General features: G+C 44.5%; 1 protein-coding gene across 5 annotated transcripts in view; it reads right to left on the minus strand.

Annotated features, from left to right (window-relative positions):
* The window catches only part of Rnf144b (ring finger protein 144B), a 124,613-nt gene that overhangs the window by 43,318 nt on the left and 61,737 nt on the right, over positions 1-19,558 (minus strand). Inside the window, exons 1-2 of one of the 5 annotated variants that reach the window (XM_050143750.1) lie at positions 16,200-16,313; positions 1,237-1,427 (exon numbers count right to left, since the gene is read on the minus strand). In XM_050143750.1, the coding sequence (XP_049999707.1) occupies positions 1,237-1,401 (165 nt within the window). In that variant the 5' untranslated portion in view covers positions 1,402-1,427; positions 16,200-16,313. Of the gene's footprint in view, positions 1-1,236; positions 1,428-14,616; positions 15,239-16,199; positions 16,314-19,558 lie in introns of those variants that run through there. The other 4 variants (XM_050143752.1, XM_050143749.1, XM_050143751.1 and 1 more) reach the window with 4 other exon arrangements.

Here is a 19,558-nt window from a genome sequence, read left to right on the forward strand (position 1 = left end):
TACACAGATATACATGAAGGAAAAACACTCATACACATAAACTTTAAAACGTGGCAGAGGCTGGGAACTGAACTTGAGTCCTTTGCAAAAAGCAGCAAGGGCTTTTAACCACTGAGTCATCTCTCCAGTCTCTCTACAAACTTTTTTTTAAATCACATTTTGGATAAAATGAGGAATAAATCTCTTAACACACACAAAAAAAAATGTTCAAGTAGTACTCCAGGCAAGTCTGACTCTAACTGCAGATTCACAGACACTGATGCCTTCCCACGTGCTCAGCTTACTGCTTTAGAAGACCACAGGCAACGAGAGAGCAGCGAAGGTTAATGTTGACAGGCACAAAACAACGTCCAGAAACTGGAGAGTACCAAAAATATCAAGCCATTTGACTTTCTGTCCTGAGCCCTCTGTAACAATAAAGAAGTATGAATCTAGTTGACAGAGTAATGTAATTGTTCAAACGCCAACTCCCAAATCGCTGAAGAAATGAGAAACAGTGGCGCTGGTTTTAATTAGAAGCTAGAATCTATTGAAACAACAACATGTCAACATTAGCTTCTTGTAAAGATGAAATGCAGCCTTTGGCTTCATATTCTTTCCCCAGCATTGACACACAAGCTTGAATTCTGCACTATAAACTCTCACAGCAAAAACTGAATCTCTGCTCTTAAACACCAGGCATCCTCAGAGGAAAACTTCCATCCTGGTTTGCACTAAATGTTGCTTCTGATTCACGGCTTCCAAGGAGTGGGAAGAGACCAAAGCATGCAAGACAGACGCCATTATTTCCAACAGATGGGTTCAGAATCCAAGCAAGACCAAAGGAAAATGGTCACCCTGAAATGGTGAGACCAGTGTGACTCCTAACCCCCTAAAACCCAGTGTCTTCCCTAGACCCATCCCCCCTCTACTGGACTCTGCTTTTCTTCCAAAACCTGTCTCCCTGTCTTCCATAACTCTCCTGTTTACTCTGCTTGGTGCTAGTTTTGTGACCCTTTCCAATGAATTACAACAGCCATTCTCAGTCTTCCTAATGCTGTGAGCCTTTAATAGTTTCTCATGTTGTGGTGACCCCCAACCATGAAGTTATTTTCATTACTACTTCATGACTATAACTTTGCCACTGTTAGGAATCATAAGGCACATATGCCACAGAAATGTATCCTGTAGCTTTCATAATTTTTCCCATAATTTTTCATGGACTTTTCTATGGCGAGAACATTAAGGAAAACTTACAGATGTACAGAAGATGCATTGGCATTCTTGGAGCATGGTCACTTTGTCCAGAGGCTGTTCGCACAAGCAGAGCTTGCAAGTGACAATGGGGACAGGAGTCAGGTCTCCGGAAGTAGGGTTTTCAGCAGTCATGGTTAGACAGTGGAGGCCGTCAATGGAGTCCATCAGCCTATCTTCAGGATCCTCTATCCCTACAGAAAAACCCAAAGTAAGAAGTGTTATCGCCACCCATTACAGCTAATGTTAAACACATGTTTTTGGGGGTCGGGTTGAGCAAATCCTCATTCCTCATCCTCGGTGATTTCTAAAAGTATAGTTGATGAATTTCTGAGAACCGTGGGACAGAGTACTCCTGACCTTGGCAAGGACTTCCCCAAGCCCTGATATTTAAGCTGACCTCACTTCTCTGTCTTGATTCATATCATGTAAGCTATCTGTGGGAGTTGGGTGATCACTAGACAGGAGGAGAAGGGATGCGGGGATGCTGATTGAGTACACAATTCCATGTGGACAGGATGAGTAAGTTTTGGAGAACAATAGGGCAACACAGTGACTCCAGCTAATAATAACACTGGCATTTTGCACTTGGCAATTCCTGAGAGCAGATTTTAAATGAGTCTCACCAGGATAACAGAAATAAGCATGAGAGGCAAGGATCGCATTAATGATCTTGATTTACCCCTTGTGTGTGTGTGAATACTATCTTAAAATATCACACTGTGCATCATTAATAAGCTGGGGTAGAAGATAGAATATTAGTACTATAAGCAAACACGTCACTTGGGAGGCACACGCGGTGATTTGAGTGAGAAATGTCCCCCATAGACTCATGTATCTCAACGCCTGGTCCCCAGTTGGTGGCCCTGTTTAAGGAAGTTATGAAACCTTTAGGAGGTGAAGCCTTGTGGGAGAAAGTGTAGGCATTGAGAGTTGATAGCCCCGCCCCATTTCTAGTTCTCTCTTTCCTGGGGTGTCAAGGAACTGTGAGCAGCAAGCTTCCTGCTCTGGCAACCTGCAGCCATGCCATTCTGGCCATTATGAACTCTAACCCTCCAGAACCATTAGTCAAAATAAAATCTCTCTTCCCTAAGCTGCTTATGGCCATGGTATTCTATCATAGTAACGGAAGTAACTAATATGGTACATCACTACAAACACTACAGTCAATTCAACTGGCTCCAAAAATACTTACAAATCGGATATCTCTCAAAAAAAAAAAAAGTTCAAGAATTATCAAATAGGTTGAGCTGTAGCTCCGTGGCACAGCACTTGTCTAGGATGTATAAGGCCCTGGGTTCCATCATCAAAAACACTAGGAAGAAATTATCATGTGATCCAGCAATTCCATTTTGGGGTAGGTGTTCCCAAAAGATCTGCAATCAGGATCTTTAAGAGATATTTCTACCTCTCTGCATTATTAATACTATTCACAGAGGTATTAGTCATGACTGCCAGAAGGGAAATCAAGCCAAGCACACATCAACAGATGAATGAACAGTGTGTACCAAACAGAAGAAGAACAATAGAACAATCCAATTGAGAAACACAATGAATATAGCAAATGTGAGGCTGCTACTAAGCCAGACTGTCTTGCAGAAACAAAAACAAAAGTTTTACATGCCAGAAGCACATACTAAAATACTAATAAAAGATATAGTGGGATAAATACATAAGCTATTAACATAGTTTCTTGTTATCATTCATTCTTCACTATGAGTAATTGTATATGCTGTTTATGATTGGTAATGCTATAGGTTTATACCAGTGTCGCACAAATATGGGGAATGCATTAAGTTACAATATTATAAGAGCTATAGATATCACTGTGAGATGGGAATTTTCAACTATATTAATATCTTATGGGACCATCACTATATATATGGTTTTTCATTGATGGAACCATCAGGATGAGCTTCATGAATTATATAAAAATACAAGAACACTAAAACAAGAATAATGAAAAAATTGGAGGTGATAGAAAAGTGGGAAGCCAATAAGATCTTTGCTCACCAACCAGAAAGAGTCAACAGTTGCTAACCCTAACAAACTGAGTGGCAATAGATGACTTTCAAAATAAAGAGGAAACTAGCCAATGATTAGTTTCCAATATGGAAGGCATGCTGCTCCTGGGCAAAGGCCCAATAAAGTTCAAGACTCGGTGTTCTCATTCCACTATCATCCAAGAGCAAATTAAAACCAATTAATGCATAAACAAGTTTGGGACATTGAGATGTCAGACTTCCCCTTAGCATCATGTAGGAAAGAAAAAAAAAAAAAGAATGATGTCACCTCTTTCCAGTCTATGGCTAGATAATCACTTGGTCCTCTGACTAAGACTCCCCAGTGCACCACTCTTAGAGTCCCACCAATTTTCCCCCAGCTGCGTCTTCTTCTCACCTGAATGCAACCAGTAAACACATGCTGAGTAAAGCAACAGGAACTGCTGCAACTCAGAACCACCCCAGATCTCAACTATCAACTACCCTTCAGAGTCAACTGGAGCCAGTCATGGTGGCACACATCTGTGATCCCAGAACTCAGGCAGAGACAATAGAATCTTTAGTGCAAAGTCAGCCTGGGCTATATAGTGAGATCACATGTCAAAACAAATGGAATAGATAAATAAGAATTTAAGATGCCAGTTAGAGGATGCTACTGTGAAGAACCAACGCTGTTCTTCACATCTGGCCATAGCTCACTTTCTTATGCCCTTGCCTGATGTTGCTTTTGAGAAGGAAACTTTATATGGGGAGGGGAGGAATTTAAAAATGATTATTTTTACGATTGGTGTGCATGTGTGAAGTATGTGTATGTGAATGTGGACATGTGTGTGCCATGGCGCACATCTGGAGGTTAGAGGACAACTTGAGGAAGTTGGTTCTCTCCTTCCAAAGCAAGTTTCAGGGATTGAGCTGTGAGTTCTAGGAACCAACTCATGTTATAAGGCCTTCACTGGAAGTGCTTCTAACTGCCGAGCCATCTCACTGGCTCTATGGGACAAATAGTTAACGTATTCCTAGGTATCTAAAATATACTTGTGGTTTGTTTTTGTTTAAGACACAGTCTCTCTATATAGCCTTGACTGTCTTGGAACTCTATGTAGACCAGGCTGGCCTCAAATTCACAAAGATCCACCTGCCTCTGCTGCACCACTATATTCATATTGTTATGAATATTCATGTTGTTAAGGCAGAACATATTCATATTGTTAGCTCATATTCATGCCGTCAAGGCCGAACTATCAAGTGTATTAAACAAGATCTACTGAAATCTAATCACGCCTAGTCCTAGCCATGACTTTATGCCTTAGTTTGTGAGTTACATGCCTACAGGCAATGAAACCAAAGTTATAAAAAGATCCAAAAGTAAAAGATATTTATATATAAAATATTTAAAATATAGAACTCTTTCATATTTCAGAGACACATTTTTTTTAAAGAATACTAAGTATTCCAAAAGGCACACTTGTGACTGGGTGGGACAAAGAAAGGAAGCGACACATTGTATTCCTTAGAGGTCTGAATTAATCCAAAGTGATTCTTCAGGAAGCGGGGATTATTTTCCTTTGTACAATTAACACCAATTCCCTAAAGTGATAGATTTTTAAACATTTTCAAGCAGCAATAGAATTTAACAAAAACAAAATGACAACCTACCACTGCAGAAGAGAGAATAGAGAAGTTAGAGCTTGTCCCTGTAGGGAGATCCAGGGCCAGTCCTTCCTTGATCTCTCCCAGCCTCCCAGGCTCTATCACAGAAGCCTAAGATTACCCCAGAGACAGACTGATAACCTGCCTTTAGCTTTTGTCTTTGGGTAAAACCAACAACGAGTGTTTTTAAAACTGAACGACACAGAGCATGCGATAGATAGATAGATAGATAGATAGATAGATAGATAGATAGATAGATAGATGGATGGATGGATGGATGGATGGATGGATGGATGGATGGATGGACGGACGGACGGACAGGCAGGCAGACAGGAAGGCGGACAGACAGACAGACGGACAGATCTCAAACAAGAAATACTTCCACCATTAATTTGTTGGAAATTGAATTTTTAAAACAGTAAATAGGACCCTAACATGAATCCTCTGGTGGGATCCCCACCCTAGAGAGGCTATGAATGCCTACAAAGTTTGCTAGTGTTTCTTGCATCTAGAGATTCACCCTCCTTTACCACATGAAACCCCTGGCAGAACCTCAGCCTCCCACCCTAACTACCTAGCAAGTCACAGGAAGCTTGGAGGGAAGATCCACAGGAGAACTGAGGGCACCGTCTGCCCTAGCTCACTCTGTCAGCTTGACACATGCTAGATTCATCTGAGGAGAGGGAACCTCAATTTAGAAAGTGTCCTCACCAGACTGGCCTATGGGCAGTTTTGCGGGGCATTTTCTTGGTTAATGGTTGGTGTGGGAGTACCCAGCCCCTGTGGGCAGTGCCACTCCTGGGCTGGGTTCTACGAGAAAGCAGACTGAACAAGCTGTGGCGAGAAAGTCAGCGAGCAGCACCCCTCCAGGGCCTCTGCAGCAGTCCCTGCCTCCAGATTCCCAGCTGGAGCTCCTGGCCCGGCTTCCCTCTAGTGATGGTATGATCTGAGAGAGGTAAAGAGACATAAACCCTCTCCTCTCCCGCTGCTTTTGGTCATAGTGTTTGGCTATAGAAACCCTCCCAGTTCCCCCCATCCCTCTCATCCACCAGTACTGTGTAGGCCCACCGGCAATTCACCCCGTCCCTTTCAGGGTTTAAGCCTTCCTTCCAGAGAGAGCTGCCAGCTCCCTGGGATGGGCCTCCTCCTGGCTTGTGTGGCTTGTTGTGTCTCTTACCTCACACACTTAATCTCAGATAAGACAGCGACTTGATTTACCCACCCTACCACTTGCAAGGTAACAATTATAATTACTTTTACAGTTATTCCAAACGTAACTGTGTCTCTCATTGGGTGTTCAGAACTCTTGAGAAATAATTTTGGCAGAGAGTACTAAGGCATGTTGGAAAGAAGAGAATTCTGGCAACTGCCTTCCCTTCAGGTTTCAACTTTCAAAGGCTTGTGGCAGGTTCCACTTGTTTACATATACCTAGCTCAGCGGCCAGATCCTGAGAGGAAGGAAGGCTGCTGTGGCCACTCTGTTTTGTACAGAATTCCCAGGAACGGAGAACCCTCTATCTGCTCCAAGTGACTCTTGCACCATAAAACGTTTGTTATGAGAAGCAAGTGCTGTCTGATAGGGAAGGGCAGGAAAGTCGCTTCCCTCGCGTGTTTTCGTTAGGCTTGCCAAAGAAAGGAATACTTGAGAAGCTGGGCTGGAAGCACGGGATGCATAAGGAATTTCCATATTCTGCTGGAGGCCTGAAAAAGCAATCTGCTCCCGAAACCCGAGGGTGGTGAGAGCCAACATTCAGAGTATTTTTAACTGGCAGAGCATGTGCCTGTTTGACTACCCAGAATCAAAGCAGTTATCGTGCGTGCATGCGTGTGTTTGTGTGTGTGTGTGTCTGTGTGTGTGTGTCTATATGCAAGATAATCTAATTGTAAGGAAAAGCATTTGACCAAGGTACTAATATAGTCATTTGGGAATTTCTCTATATTGTCTTAGCACCTTGCAAAACATTTAGAGAAAATGGACAGAGCACAATTATAGAGACTGAGCAAAGCGAACCAGCTGGGTATTGCTGACGAACCAGAATTTCAGTAAAGGTCCAGTGTATCTCAATTCCTAGCTATGCTACAGTGGCCTGAGGACAAAGACCAAGCAGAAGAGGAGGACTGCTCTCACGGCGTTGACATGACCTTGAAAGAAGACGCCAGGCCCTCCCAGAGGGGACTGGAGACACAGCTCCAGGAGGGAGCTCCCTAACGAAGGCCTTAGGAAGGGCAGACCACGGGGCAGTGCAGTTCAAGTGCTGTCTGTGTAAAGGGAAGAGACTCGGGCTGTCTCTACCCTGGTTGAGTGAGTAGAATGGAGAACAGCCACAACCCCCAAGTTCTCGCCTCTGCCTCATGAAGAAATCTCTTCCAATACTGGCTAAGCACAGGAGTGAACATTCCTGCTGCTCACTTGGTTCAGAACACCCTCTCCTCAGGTGCCAAAACTCATAGGTGCTCCTGTCCCTTATATAAGACAGCATGATAGTGCACTTGACCAGTGTATATCCTCCTGAATGCCTTACTTAGTATCTAATACAATAGGAAGGGCACATGGATAATTTGTACCGTTTAGGAAATATTGACAAGAAAAAAAATCTGTATAAGCTCAGTACACGTGCAACTATTTTCGGAGTTGGATTTTTTTTTTTTAAGATTTATTTCTCAAGGGAAGGAGAGGACAGGCCTGCCGCAGTGTGCACATGAAGCTAGAGGGCAACTCACAGGTGGTAGCGTTTTCCACCATGTAGGCCCCAGGGATCAAACTCATGCGGCCAGGCTCGGCAGTCGTACTAGTCTTTATCAGCCGAGCCATTTTGCCGGCCCATTCTGAACACCTTTTCAAAGTGTTTCATCTTCTCATTCTTAGGAGTGCATATGGATGTGTGTGTATCATGTGTGTGGAGGTGCCCATCAGAGCCAGAAGATGGCATCGGGTCCCTTGGAGCTAGAGCTATAGGGGGTCTTCCTAATTTAGATGCTGGGAACCGAACTCTGGTGCTCTGCAAGAGCAATGACTGCTGTGTGTGTGTGTGTGTGTGTGTGTGTGTGTGTGTGTGTGTGTGTGTGTGTGGACAGGGTTTCTCTGTGTAGCCCTAGCTGTCCTGGAACTCGCTCTGTAGTCCAGGCTAGCCTTGAACTCATAGAGATCCTCCTGCCTCTGCCCCACTTTCTGAGTCAAAAGCTCCACTTTTGATTCATGGTCAAATCCACAGATCTGACACTGAGGATACTGAGGTTAACTGTACTCTGTTGACTTTTGCGCTGCTGCCCAGTGAGGTGGTTTATTTGGTTACTGGCTCATGTTTTTAATAGGGCCTATTGGTGGGTTCAATGGTACTGGCTAAGGCTAGCAAACTGTTGCCATTAGCCATTTGCTGAAGCTGTCCTCTAAACCCAGGGGTGAATGGAAGGCAGGTGCATTCCCCAGGGGTGGGGCTAGAGTAACAGCAAGGGTAGTGAAGGAGCTCAGGGAGGAAGGGCTCCTGGCAGCCCTCCACAGTAGCCAGCATGCTTCTCTTTCCTACTTGGCTCTCTGACCAGTGTTCTGATCATTCAGGGACAAGACGGACCCGTGCCTATCAGTCTCATCAGTAACAATCCTCCTGCATGCCCCGTGACAGCGAGAACAGATGGACCACAGGCAGACCCACTAGCACTCGGAGAAACACAACTTCTGGAGCCTAGTTCATATCTTTGCAACTGCCTCTAAGGGAACAGTGCTCAAGGCCAGAGAGTGCAAACAGTGTCCCTCATAATGGACTTTGTCGTCATTGATGACAGGGATTGGAGAATCTTCACTGGAATCAGCAAGTCCAAGAAATACTTAGTTCTTAGGTGCGGTGGGACTAATACCCATCCCCTCAGCCTTGAGGCACAAGTGTTGAGAAGTGTGGTTTGTCGCTGTGCCATGAACAGGGGGCTTCTCTCTTCTCCCCAATCTCGTGGCTTCATCCAGAGAAACCAAGAGACAAAGACCAGACACCTAAGTCCACAGCTCCTTGGTCTGAAGACCTTTGTCTCAACAGTTTCGAGACTAGAAATAAGATCACCACTCTGTGGCTTGCAAACCACAAACTTCTGGGAATTGCACCTCTGTGTGAGCTCAGTCATGCATTGCTTAACAACCAGAGAGATATGGTCACTGTGTGAGCACCACAGGGCACGTCACAAACCTAGAGGATGTGGGTCAGTCACTCAGCCGGGCCTCTTGCTGTAATAAGAGACATGGTGAACGCAAGATGAGAGAGGCTGCTACCTGTGAAATGCGGCCTGATGCCCCACAGAGGGTGTGGTAATAGATTCAAATAAGAAGAAAACAAAATACAATACAGATCGATAACATTGTTGCATAGTATCATCAACTATGGCACATTGTATATAATTGTATGGCCTGTACTGCTATGCAGCAGGCATTCCAGCGTCTTTGTTTACACAAGAATTGTCACAATACATAAGGAACTTACTGTGGTACTCACTGGGCCAGAGGAATAAGCTCGCTTCATTATCATCAATGGGACCACCATGACATGCACAGTAAGTAGGCCATGGATGGAAATGTCGTTAGCTATCTATGGCTGTCATCTTTTTTTGTGGGTGGAAAGGAAGAAAAAAAGGCAAGGAAGGAGGAATGGGAGCATCTTTGGGGAGGGAGCAGGGTCACACGGAGCCCAGAATGGTCTTGAACTTTATCTTTCTACTTCATTTACCTCCTGAGTGCAAGGATTATATGCAAACACCACCATGCCTGGTTTCATGTGGTGCTGAGGACTGAACCAGGGATTCATGCAACTAGGCTAGCGCTCTACCCACTGAGCTACACCCCCAGTCCCAGGAAGGGTGTCTTAAATCTCAGCAAGGACTATTTTAAAAAAAATAAAAAAAGAATATGCAAGAATATGCTTGCTGTTTAAAATTCACTTATGAATAAAGTCCAGGAAACTATTTTAATGAAATCTAACTTTAAAAATGTTCTCTCTACAAAATAAATACTGGAAGAGATATATGAACATGACCATAAAGAATTTATCATGAGATGCTAACTCTGAAAGCACCCTGAGAATAGTGCATCTGGGATGTCTAGTTTTATCCTTTACAGAATGCTGTTCCCTTTTCTAAAAAACTCAGTTCCTTTTTCTTCTCTTTGCTCCATGTTCTCTTTATCCTGCAGGGTGATGCCCAAGAAGTAGAGACCCATTCCAGCTTTCCTAACAATGCAAACTTATCAAAGAAAGTAGGGGTGGAGAAGAGCCGCAGCTCGCTGTCCTTGGCACCAGGATTCTGCAGTCGCCAGGGCAGCTCCCTCCTCGCCGCCACCTTGTCCTCCCCACCCCTTTCTTTAATCATTGCTTCTCTCACCTCCCACAATTATTCGTCCCACCCCACTGGATGATTTTCTTCCTGTCGCTTGGCATAACAACAAAGCCCTAAAGCAGGGAAGAAATGCCTCTGACAGGCGGGTTGGATGATAATGTATTCAACGGATCGAGGAGACTAGTGTGCAGAAAGCCCTATGGGACAAGACTCAGGAGGACTTCTAGGACCAGGACATTACCAGGAAACAACAGCCACCAAAGAATGAACACCTAAACCAAAAGACTTCTCTCCAAATGAATAAAAGCATATGTAAATATTATCTCCTCCTGTAAAAGTTGTGAGCTTCCACAGGCATTTTAATTAGAAACAAATTCTCAGGAGACCAGCTTGGAAGTGTATTTGCTTACCTCATCCACAGAAGAAGGCACAGGGCATGTATTTTTGCATGCCTTTCCCAAATAATCTTGTAACCAGGACCCATAATGCCATAAAGAACCAAATGACATACCTGTTAGGTGTTGGGAAGTTAGGGTGACAAAACCCAGACCCTACATATAGAAGGGAGCTAGTTGGGGAGGGTTTCAGCAGATGATGTCACATAATCACATATAAAAAATCTTGTGGGTTTGTGGTCACAGCCACAAGTCCCTGGAAGATAGGCATGAATTTTCTTCCCGGCTTCCCAAGGAACAAGTTGACTGAGGGGCCAATTCAAACTCATGACTTCAGGGACATCAACCTTCCAAAGCATGTTCCTAATCGAAGTGACCAGCCATGGGACCTCCTGCTCTGAACATGCTTGATTTGACTGGTTTCCACTTAAGGAAACCAGTGACCAGAGAGATGGCTCAGCAGTTACAAGTCCTTACTGCTCTTGCAAAGGACCCTGGATCAGTTCCCAGAATCCACAGTAGGTGACTCACAGCTGTCTGTAACTCCAGCTCCAGGGTATCTGATACCCCCTGCCCTCTAGGGGCACCTGCACATATATGGTGCACCCCAACTCACATAGGCCTATGTCCATCAAATAGTTTAGGTATTTTAATAAGAAGAAAGGAAGAAAAAAATCCAATTACACACAAGAAGCTGTCCATCCCATGCTGGAGGAGCGCTGGTTCCTTTTACTCTCTAAAGTGTAGTTTTCTGCTGTGTTCGCTTTGTTTTTCAGACTTATTTATTTTATTATGTGCATGACTATTGTGCCGGCATGTAGGTGTGTATACCACACGCATGACTGATGCCCGCAGAAGCCAAAAGATGCCGTCAGATCTGCAAACTGGAGTTGCAGACCACGTGTGAGCTGCCATGTGGGTACCAGGGACAAAGCCTGGGTCCTACATCTTCTTAGCCATTCAGTCATCTTTCCCATCCCCGCTTCCCCAAGTTTTCTGTGTTTAGTAACTAGTGCAGTGTGATACATTAGCTTTAGAACTACTCCATGACTAGTTTATAGCAAATGCCAAATTCAGTTGGAAAAAAAAAATGTTAGTCCAAAACCAACATTCACCTAAAGATGAAAATAAATTAAAACGTTTATAAAATAGGCCAGTGAGAGAACTTGGCTGTAAAGACACTTACTGGGAATTTTGGCTACGGGAGTTTGATCCCCAGAACCCACGAGGTGAAAGGTCCTGAAAGCTGTCCTTTGACCTCCATACACACAGTCCACCAATCAATGTAATGCATCATTTAAAAAAAAAAAAGTTTTAAATAAGTGCTCAAGGCTGTGGGTGTAGCTCAGGGGTAGAGAACCGAACTATCATATGTGAGGCCTTGGGTTTAAACCTCTGCACAGCAAAAGTCAGGCCAAGTGAGATAAACAAATGCAGGCACAATCATAGCTCTCTCCTTACATAACACTCAATGACACCAGGAAAACAGTATCAAAAAACAACAAAGAGCATGTGACCCAAGTGAAAAACATCAAAATGGCTTCCACACTCTAGCGAAACAATATAAATTAAACTCACTCCCAAACTCACTTCCAAGGTAACAACGATTCCTTCAGGACAAAGGCCACCCCACCTTACACATCTTTTAAGTCCCCAGCGTCTCCCAGAGAACCTTGGAAAGAGTCACTCAACAGCAAACAAATTTTATGGCTATATATTAAAGGCCTGCTTCTCACCCACATTCACTTCTAATGAACCCAAAGCAAAGATAGTGGTCAGTTAGCATAACCAAGGAGCATCTTCCTGCACATTAAGGCAGAAATCTCTAAAAGAAACGACTCTAGACTGAAGAGCAACAGCTTCAGATAACCACGCCTTAAAGTGCCAGACGTGACTTGTGTGACAGCCTGGTCCCCTCGACATCCAGAATAACCGGCTGCACAGACAAGAGTCAGTTCCCCAGAACAGTTTGGACTTTGCTCTTGCACCAGCCTCTGAGGGTGGCATGATTCCCGACTGCTGGAGATGTTAAACACCGAGGATCTCACCTAAGGGGGCACGATGCCGTGTCAAAGCCAGGGGAGACACGGGCAGCTGGACTGTCAGGAACGTCAGAAAAACAATTCCCAGAGCGTCTAAATGTCCCTAGGCTTCTCAAATATTGAAATAATTTTTTCCAGAAAGAAATTTCAAATACATTTTTTTTTCTGATTAAAAGCATTCACACTGTTGAAAAAGAAAGATGTTTTCCAGGAAGCTAAATCATCTTGCTGGGCAGATAAAATAAACTCATTTCTTTCTAGAGAGAGCATACTTTCCCCTGTGCTTGTACAATTTGGCCACAAGAAAAAAAAAGTTTTATAATCTGAGATTCTGAAACTGATTATTTTAAAAAGACACATCTTACACTGACCTAGTTTATAAATCTGGATGATGGCTTTAAAACTGCCAGTGAACTGAGACCCATTCATGAGAATGGGGCTTTTGAATGCTGAGAATATTCTTCTCTTCAGGGCTCAGCACAAAGATATTTGGCATCAATGACTGTAAATATTTGTCAAACCCTGGGTAAATGGTTGGTGTTTGACCACACTCAAGCCTGCCTTCCAGCACGATAGTGCAGGCCTGAGTTATCTCGGGTGACTGGCCTGGGAGATTTTAGGTCAAGTTTTCTTACTGTTTATTTTAAATAAAAAGCCAATTCTGCGACTTGACATCTTTTTCACATCTACCGCGCCTTTTTCCCCTCTCTCTCCTCTTTCCCCCTCCCTTCACCACTTCCAGCTCAATGCCCCTTCCAAACCAGAAAATGCCAACCCCAGGTAGCCAAGGACAGGAGGCAGCTGAACTGAAAGCCTTGGACTTCTCAGTACAGCTATCTGCAAGTGTCTTTGTGGACCTGCTTTGGACTTCTTCCCCTTTCTCTCCTTCTCTTTCTCTTCAAGGTAGTTTGAGAAATACTTAAGGATCTGATGCCCATGGGAAAAGAGTGAGGTTTACAAAGACCAGGTGAGGAGGAGGAGGGAGCCATCGAGGGATCAGATGTGAATGGAAGTAGAGACCAAAAGGTTCACTCGGAGAAAGCTGCAGCCGATGTTTTAACTGCCAGGGAAGACTGGCTGGGCTCCTCCTGCCTGTTACCCACACCCTAAAACCTGAGTCATCTCAAAGTTCATTTATTTTGCTTCTGGGCAGAGACACCCCTCATCCGCTGCTTCGGAAATGCTGAGGACATTATTCTTCGGTTTGCACCTCCCATGTTCAAATCAACAGTCAGAAATGCCTAAGCAGGACCCTGAGAGTCGTGTTAAGACTTCCAACTCACATTCTGTAAGGTACCTGGGGCAGAAAGCAAGAAGAAAGTGACAGACCCCATTGGAAACATAGAGAGAATTGTACTCTGGGAAACCGGAGTGTAATGGGGAGGTGCATCGTGAGGGTCGACAGCGAACCCCTGAAACTAATCAGAAAAGGGGCTCTGGGAGGGCTGGCCAAGACACCTTTCCTCTGTGAAAACAGGATCGGTTTCATTTTAACACCAACTTGAAAACACCACAGAGCCTCTCTCTTTTATCAGCAAATATCTGACAAAAATAATCACTCTAATGTATAGCCCAGACTCCGCCGTTTAACGTGACACTATTCATAGCTCTGTGTGTCAACATACTACCGTGCATTTCCAAATAACAGAAGGTAGACAGCCAAGGCAATGCCAACTGTCAGTCTCTACTCAAAACACACGAGAAGACTGGTCCAATATGCAATTTATGGTACATTCTGTAAAAACCATTTTATTAGAAATGAAACTAATTTGTTTTGACCTTTTCAAAGGCACTTTTTTTTTTTTAAGTTAACAGGTGTTTGAGACGCTCGCTCAGAATGCATGCAGTTCTGCATGGCTTAAGCCCTGGAAACGGAATCTAGCAAAAACCGCCTAGTAACCTCGGTCCCGTCCCTCTTAAGGTAGCAGCCTCCCTGGCTTGCACCGCCTGCATCCTGCTCACACGCACCCCTTCTAGACATACCTGGCTGGGGCTGAGGTCTTCGGGCTGCTGGATTCTCTCTAGCAGATCCAGCCTGGGCCAGCCGGGGCAGCTGGCACGCCGAGAAGGAGGGGCTCTCTCATTCTCTCCCCTCTCTCTCCCTGCGTGCTCCGCCTGGCTGACAGCTTTACACTTTTGCAGGATTGCCACAGGACTCCACGCCCAGACCTACAGCTCGGGAAGGGGAGGAGTCCCTCTCCGCCTCCTCGTCTTGACAGGCAGGAACCTTGCAGAACCAGCCAGCAGCTTGGGGCGCAGCAGCCAGAGCGTTTATTTATACAGGAAGCTCGGCGCCGCACTTCCTACTTCCCATCTGGGTCGCACTTCGACTGCAGGTGATGGCCTTAACCCTGTCCGATCCCAGGCAGGCAGAGCGTTGGGCAATGGCTCTCGGGTCGGGACCTGGTGCTGTGGCGGGAATCCCGAACTGGGAGCGGGCAACAGCCCCCATGGCGCTCCCTCCTGCCCACCCGCAAGCTGCACCCTGGCCTTCAGCACTTGCTGTCTCTCATTATAGATCGTCACAGGCCACCTTTCCTCTTCTACTTTTAACAGCCCTGATTTGCCTTCTCACCTCCCCGCAAACCCTTCCCCTGTACATCTCCAAACGCAGTGTGGACCTCGGCTGTCCATGTGCACCTGACGTGGGCAAATCAAGTCAGGAGAGGTCTCAGTTTACTTACAGTGATTTCACTTCAAGTGCTTTGTCAACAGCAAATGATGTGGAAACACAAGCCAGTAACATTCTCGGCTAATGACAATCTAACAGCTAATCCAGAGACAGGAGTAGTGCCCCACGACTGTGGACACTTACTTAATAAGCACAGTGTTTTTAATGGATGCCTTGCCTCCTCACTCTCCCTGCCAGCTCCCATAGGTCACAAGAACGGGCCGAACCTGTTGAACATTGCAGTTTTAAAAGACCCCTCCTCTAGCATAGCAGTTTGTCTGTGTGAAATCTTACTCGACTTTAGCAGCTGAGGTCAGGGTGGGCTCACAGATGCTTTCTGGGACAGGTAGATGTGTGTGTGTGTGTGTGTGTGTGTGTGTGTGTGTTTGTGTGTGTGGTGTCTTAGCCACAGAAGTCTACCTCTCGGACCCGTGACAGCCAAGTGCAGAAGATTTTGTGTGTGTGTGTGTGTGTGTGTGTGTGTGTGTGTGTGAGAGAGAGAGAGAGAGAGAGAGAGAGAGAGAGAGAGAGAGAGCACTACATAGGGAGAAAGAAAGGAGAGAAGGAAAGGGAGAGAAAGAGAAAGAATGAGGGAGATGCTAGGGGCAAGCAGGGTGGACTGGAGAACAGAATACACAATAGGTAGGTGAATGAATACCCAATAGGGACCTAAAATCATACAACCGAAGAACAACATTTGAGCTTGCAAAGTCCTAGTAAGCCAAACAAACTTAAAGGCGATGTCTAGGGAGATTTAAGTGACTGGCTCAAGTGAGACCACGGCTGTAATAAGATCAGAATCCATGCTAGTGAGAAAGAAACATTTTAGTGAAAACTACAAGGAAGAATAACTGCCTTCAGATTGAGTGCTAGAGTAGGGTCCCAAATAACATACCCCCAGAAAGTGACCATTCCTGATGGATAAGAGGCAGGAAAGAGAAGCAGAGCCCCTCCTGCCACGCCAGTTCATTCCTGAGTGTGGATGCCAGTCTTCTGAGCCTCAAGCCAAAGTCCAACACAGAGTCCACTTTTGACATCACCATGCAATTAAGGTGCCGGCTCTTATCAACAGAAGGGAAGACACCCTCTGCCAACATGGATGGAAATGCAGATTAGGCAATAACCGTCCTGCCTTTGGACATAAAGCTGATTTTTTTTTTTAAAGAACCGATTCACATCTCCATTGATTATTTTCAACCATGCAAATTTACAAAAATTGCATTCAAAATTTAATACTAAACACTCTGTTACAGTAATAAGCAAAAGACTCTTACAGATCTGCCTAAAGAGTAAGTGGATTAATATCTGTCCCTTCCCGTTGTCTATAGATCTCTCAGAGAAGCTGCCTGGGGCTAGGAATATAAAGGTAACTGAGACAGCAACCCTGTCCCCAAAGACCTCTCCACTCAGTGAGAATGAGACACATCGTGTTATAGGACATCACGACCAAATCGCGGCCATATGACATACTTGAAGACCATGGAAACACAAAGAAGCATCATCTCACAGAAGGAAGGGCATGCTGGAGAGACTTAAGGAATATTTCTCTCAAGTCATGGTTCCAAACTGGGTCTTGAACTGGCTTAGAAGGAGCTGTGGGGAAGACTGAGCCAGGCAGAGCAGGTAGCTAGTAGGGTTAAATTAGATTTAGATGAGAGATCTTAGAGGCGCTTTTCGTAATGTAGACAGGGCCAGAGTGCTTAGGATGAAAGAAGGACTGAGGCGCAAATGGAGAGAGACTTCAGAAAGAGAATCTGTGGAATTTAGACTCTAGCTGGATGTAGGGGATGAGAGCCCACAGCAGAGAGGGCTGCTGGTGTAGCTGGGGGTGATTAAGAGGAGGAGTGGGAAGAAGGAGATGAAGTTGCAAATTCAATTCTGCAGAATCTCAGAAGCCTCTAGGCCAAGCGCAGGGACCATTGAGTGGGCCTTCCAAAGAGGGTTGACTGTATTCTTTTAGGCGGTGGCTACAGTTGAAATTACAAAGAGGTAAGGTTACCCACAAAAATCAGCACACTATAAGGGAAACTCAGGCTTTCTGACACACACACTCTCCCACTGACTTTTAATAGCCATGTGACCTCCCACAAGCTATCTAAAATAATCCGGTTTTTATATCTATCAAACAGAAGGATGAGAGGCTGAAAAGATGGTTCAGTGGTTAAGAGCACTGGTTGCTCTTTCAGAGGACCAGTCTCAATGCCCAGCACCCACACGGCAACTCTAACTGTCTAAAACTCCAGTACCAAGGGGATCAGAGCCCCTCTTCTGGCTGCCAAGGGCACTGCATTCATGCCATACTCGGATATGCATGCGAGCAGAGCATTCACGCACATCAAATAAAGCATCACCTGGGAGTGTGGAGTACAGGTTAGAGGCCGTGAAAGCAATGTGAGGTCTGTAAAACTGCTAGCACAGTGCCCCACCACCACGAAACAGAAACTCTCCAGAGCCTGGGAAGGGGAACAGAATGTCAGCCTCTGTCTGGACAGTGCAGTGGTCTGCTGGACGCTATGGTACTGGCTGATACAAAATAGAAACAGAGTCAACGATATACATCAAGGGGGGAAGAGAAAAGGGGAAGGAACAAAGGGGGTAGAAAAAAGAACCCAGAGATACTCAACACTTACTAGGTGCGAAGAAAAACTTTGCTTGCCTGAGAAAGAATTGCCTCATTCAGACTAGAACAATAAATAGCCCACTGATATGTCTCAGAAGCAAACATAAACATTATAATCAGAAAGTATGTCTATCTTTCTGAGTGAGAACATGGTTTATAAGTCGCTCGCCAGTCGAATCCTACTGACCAACATCCTAATAAAGCATCATTTCTTAGTCTGAATTTCAGATCTTCTCAAAGAAAAGCCATAGCAAAATCTTGATAAATGATAACTAAAATATATTAACTCAGAACGTATTCACAGCCATAGAAAAGCAATATCCAATTGAATTCAAGGCAAATTTAAAGCTTTCCAAGCAGATAACTGCAATGCCAGGAGGATTGCCGCATGTTTGAAGCTAGCTAGGGTTACATAATAACACCTCTCTTTTAAAAGGAAAAAAAAAAATAAACTAAAAAGGAAAAACAGAAAAATTTTCCCTGAACCCGAGACCAATAAATTGACTATTATTATCAGTTTCTGTATGTATAAAACAATAATAATATATTCCATATTATATAATAGATAATGTTATAAAGCCATTGTAAGCTGCAATAAGACTGAATGCCTGTTGAGAGGCTCAGCAGTAAAGGTACCTGTTGCCAAGCCTGTGTTTGATCCTTGGAACCTACACGGCTGAAAGAGAGAACACTGACTCCCACGAGTCTTCCTCTGACCTCTACCTCCACACCCTTTCCCCAAATACATTCAATATTATTTTTTTTTATTTCAATTAAGTCTGGTAGATATGGTGATAGATATGGTAGCACTCAAATGGCTGAGGCAAGAACATCACACTCAAGTCCAGGTTGGGCTCCACAGCGAGCAAGACCTTATCTCAAAAAGAAAATGTATCTGTCAATGTGAATACAATCCACAACAATATTAAGAAAGGCTTTCCTAACAGCTCTGCTGGGGCTATCTGTAGCAACAGCGATCATCTCATTGTTCATACATGTGTAAAGAAAGTATCACATGCAAAATGGGCAAAATAGATCCAGGGGAAGTCAGAGCATGAAACAACCACAGGAGGAAATAGAGGCATTCCTGCAGCGTACAGGTTCACACTGTCCTGCTGGGGGCAAAGGATTCTTTTTTTAATTTGCTTTTTTGTTTGTTTGTTTTTCAAGACAGGGTTTCTCTGTGTAGCCCTGGCTGTCCTGGAACTCTCTCTGTAGGCCAGGCTAGCATGGAGCCTGGTAATCTGTTCTCCTGCCTCTGCCTCCCAAGAGCCGGATTAAAGGCATGCTAGGGCAAAGGATTCTTAAAAGAGTTACAAACTTCAGAGGTTTATATTGATGCTGCTTGGGTTTGAAAATTACACATCCATTACCACCTTCATGGGAAAAAAAAATGAAATTTGATCGTGACATTTTCGTGTGACGTGCACCATTTTAGCCCATTTTCTGCAGAAGGGATCCTTTCAAAAATGATTTCTAAAGTGGTAAACTCATATAAATCACAGAGTTAGAGCACACAGAAATGGCAAAACCACTGTGCCAAGACCATGTAGACTTATTTTTCCACGTGATCTCCCTGGCAGGCAGCCTGGCAGCTTCCTGCACCATGCAATGGAATGACTGAGTTGTACTTA

The sequence above is a fragment of the Alexandromys fortis genome, unplaced genomic scaffold, assembly GCF_014885135.2.
Source record: "Alexandromys fortis isolate MF-2015 unplaced genomic scaffold, M_Fortis_MF-2015_v1.1 scaffold_1, whole genome shotgun sequence".
In the NCBI taxonomy this organism is placed as follows: Eukaryota; Metazoa; Chordata; class Mammalia; order Rodentia; family Cricetidae; genus Alexandromys; species Alexandromys fortis.